The sequence below is a fragment of the Dendrobates tinctorius genome, unplaced genomic scaffold (genome assembly GCF_039654945.1).
Source record: "Dendrobates tinctorius isolate UK_male_01 unplaced genomic scaffold, ASM3965494v1 ptg000138l, whole genome shotgun sequence".
NCBI lineage: Eukaryota > Metazoa > Chordata > Amphibia > Anura > Dendrobatidae > Dendrobates > Dendrobates tinctorius.
This window is the reverse complement of record NW_027361806.1, coordinates 11683635-11687329: the sequence shown is the minus strand read 5'-3', so window position 1 is coordinate 11687329 and position 3695 is coordinate 11683635. Positions and strand designations below refer to the sequence as shown.

Here is a 3695-nt window from a genome sequence, read left to right as displayed (position 1 = left end):
GGAATGGGCCAACATACCACCAACAGTGTGTGGCAACCTTGTGAAGACTTACAGAAAACGTTTGACCTTCATCATTGCCAACAAAGGACATATAACAAAATATTGAGATGAACTTTTGTTAATGACCAAATACTTATTTTCCACCATAATTTGCAAAATAAAATGAAAAAAAATCAGACAAGGTGATTTTCTGGATTTGCTTTCTCATTTTGACTCTCATAGTTGTGGCTACCTATGATGTCAGTTACAGGAATCTCTCATCTTTATAAGTGGGAGATCTTGCACAATTTCTGGCTGACTAAATACTTTTTTTCCTCATTGTAAGCGATTATGTTATCCTATCATTTTATTGCAACTTTTTCCTTAATACTATTTATGGCATAACAGCACAGCACAGTGTCCCCCCCTTGTTTTGTTATACTACTACTACTATGTCAGTCCGAATCTGTGTTTGAAGTGCCAGCCACTTTTTACTTTCTGGACATCTTTGGATATATCAATATATAAAAATATTGTTTTATGGACGTTTTTCCAGTTGTTGATTTTTGCATTATCCTCATTCCTGTGGCTCGTTCCATTACACCGTCTTTGCTCTGTCACTTGACTCTCTCTTTACCAAGTGCACTGTCTTCCTCGTTCCCATATATTTCAGCTGCGGCTTTGGTCCCCGTCACTTTTGTACACAGATCACCCATTTGCATTGTACTTTTTCAGTTGTTGTATTCGCAGCAACAGTCGCTAAGCTATTATTGACTTGTTTGTTAATCCAGACAAACTGCTTTACTTCCTACCTAGCGCAAACAGAAGGCGACTTGTCCGACAAAGGACTCCGGGTCAGTGTGTGTGATATGATTGCTGAGGATCTGCTGCTTCTTACAAGGAGCTGGGATTTACTACGACGGCGTCTTGAACCAAGAAGCTGCTCCAGGTTCCATAACCAAATCCTGAGGAATCTGGAACCTCAGAACCATGAGTGCTGCAAGTTCTGTGCTGTTCCCACATATTACTCCCCAAGGACAGTTTATGAACCCATATGCTATAGATGTGCTGAAGACCATGAAAGATGAACTCATAGAAGGCATCAAAAATCCAGAAGAGCTCATTAACCTTCTGGTAGAACATGGGATCTTCTCTACTGATAAGAAAATGGTGATGTCTTACTACAGGACAAGGACGGAGAAGAATTCCCGGCTGCTAGACATCTTGTTGTCTAAAGGTGAGAGAGCTTGTCGCCTCTTCTTCTATCCCTGTCTCAAGAAGATGGAGCCCAGATTATACAACAGTGTCAAAAGTTATGTCAATCATGTCAATAACTCGGTTAAAGATGGGAGAAGGCAACTGGTGGGATATTTGTTGGAGAGGGATAAAGAGGACAATCAAGCTCCCGTCCTTGAACCACCAGAAAAAATTCCCCGTAAGGAGAATTTGCCGAAGAAGGTTAAAAAAGAAACTCAAAAAACGAGTGTCCAAGTCAAGGAGAAGAGGAGACCGAAACCAGAGACTCCAAGACCGAAGGTGGTTCAGTCATCTGATGGTGTCTTCGATGCGGTCATGAAAGGTGACCTCTCCTTGTTGGAGTCAATTCTCAAGAATCCTGATGTGAATGCTGTAAATTCATCAGGAGAAACTCTGTTACATGTAGCTGCTTCTAATGGACATGTCCCCGTCATCGAATTCTTGCTTTCGAAAGGTGCTAAAGTAGACGCCAAGGACAAAAAACGGAGGACGCCGCTGCACCGAGCAGCTGAGAATGGCCATGTGGAGGCTGCAAGGGTTTTACTTCGAGCTGGGGCTAACATATACTCCCTGGATAATGACTACCATTCTCCTTTACACTTAGCAGCTGAGAACAATCACCACCATCTGGTAAAACTCTTCCTTCAGGAAGAAGGAAAACTCTACAAAAATAGGTCCAACTTTTTACACCTGGAGGCCGCCAAGGATAATAGTCGCCTGGTGGAGATTCTTCTGAAGAATGGCGCCAACGTGGATAGTATGGATGAGAAGAAGCAAACAGCCCTATACCATGCAGTGTCCGGCGGGCACCAAGCTACGGTCAAAGTATTACTGGAGGCTGGCGCTACTATTGACTCCAGCATTATTGACATGGCCTTCAGTACCAATAACGAATACATTTTTGGCCTCCTCCTACAATATTCCAAGGGGCTCTCCCCCGACACCATGATCTCTGCCATGTTTAAAGCCGTCAAGCTGAACCTTTTTGGAATAATCAAAGCTTTGATTGACAAAGGCACGGACGTGAACGCAAGGAATGATATCCAGTATACGCCTCTTCTTCTGGCGGCTGAGCTGGGTAAACCTGAGGCGGCACAGGTGCTTATCGAGAAAGGGGCACACATAGAGGATCGGACACCAAATCTGAGTACGGCTTTGCATCTGTCTGTTCAAGGGGGAGATGTTTCCACCATGAAACTGTTGCTCCGGAAAGGGATTAATGTTAATATTACGGGTCCCGGAGACCAAACTCCTCTTCACGTGGCGGCCTACCATAACAGACCGGACTTGTGTGACATTTTACTTTCAGCTGGTGCCAATGTGAACGCCGTCACCAAGGAAGCAGTGACTCCATTGCATCTTGCCAGCCAGAGGAACAATGTGGATGTTGCCCAGAATCTCATAGAACACAAAGCCAACGTAAACGCCAAAGACAAGCAGGCGAGGACACCGTTGCATATGGCGGCAGAAGGAGGGGGGCTTGCTCTGGTGCAGTTTCTCCTCAATAATAAGGCAGACCCCAATATCTCAGATAAGGAAAAGAAGAGCCCACTTCACATTGCTGCAGCTGGAGGAAACGCAGAGGTTGTGGCCGCCTTGCTCAATAGCCAGGCCAGGTACGGTGCGAAGGACATGGACGGCTGTATCCCAATCCACTATGCCACAATCTCCGGCAACATGGACATTGTCAAATCTTTGCTGAAAGCTGGAAAAAATAAAAACCTAGAAGATAAAAATGTCTGGAGAAAAACGCCCCTGCACCTCGCAGCCGAACATGGACATAGCGACATCATCCAGTTGCTGTTAACCAATGGGGCGGCCATAGACCCCCTGGATAATAACCGTGACACCCCGCTGCACTGTGCTTGTAAATCCGGGCACCTGAGCTCTGTGCAGACCCTTGTGGGCTGGAGCCAAGGCCAAAAAGCCAATTTACAGGCCACCAACAGTCTGAAGAAGACCCCACTGCAAGTGGCAGAAGCTGGAACTACCGACAGTCACCAGCAAGTGGCGACACTCCTGAAAAAGAAAATGTTGATAATCAAATAGAAAGAAATTTTAATTATTAGAAGTGAGAAAGTGACGATGCGGGGACTCCGGCTGCTGCATTTAAAGGAGCCTTATTAATACTTAATCATAAAAATCACCCCAACTTTCTCATGTACTTTGTTTCATGTGTTCAACATTTTCCAGGTCATCGCTTGATGTCAGTGAGTAACATTAACATTTACATTCAGAGGATGAAAATATATATATATGAACCTAATATTTCACTTTGTATACAATGGAAAGAATTGTAGCAATCTCCTGTGAGTTTATAGATCTGAACAAATACATTTTGCCTGCACTGATACATTGTAGCAAACTAACAGGACAAGAGATTAGTTTGATGCAGTTTATTCCTCTTAGTAGTTTTATTTTCCTTACATGAAGGTGCCCTGACCACGCACCGTGCAGCA

At 44.2% G+C, this 3695-nt stretch overlaps 1 protein-coding gene across 1 annotated transcript; it reads left to right on the top strand.

Moving 5' to 3' along the window:
- The first annotated feature begins 969 nt into the window (after positions 1-969).
- LOC141048886 (CARD- and ANK-domain containing inflammasome adapter protein-like) lies at positions 970-3285 on the top strand. Its single transcript, XM_073544973.1, has one exon. It carries the CDS (start codon positions 970-972, stop codon positions 3283-3285), a length of 2316 nt encoding a protein of 771 aa, XP_073401074.1.
- The last annotated feature ends 410 nt before the right edge of the window (positions 3286-3695 follow it).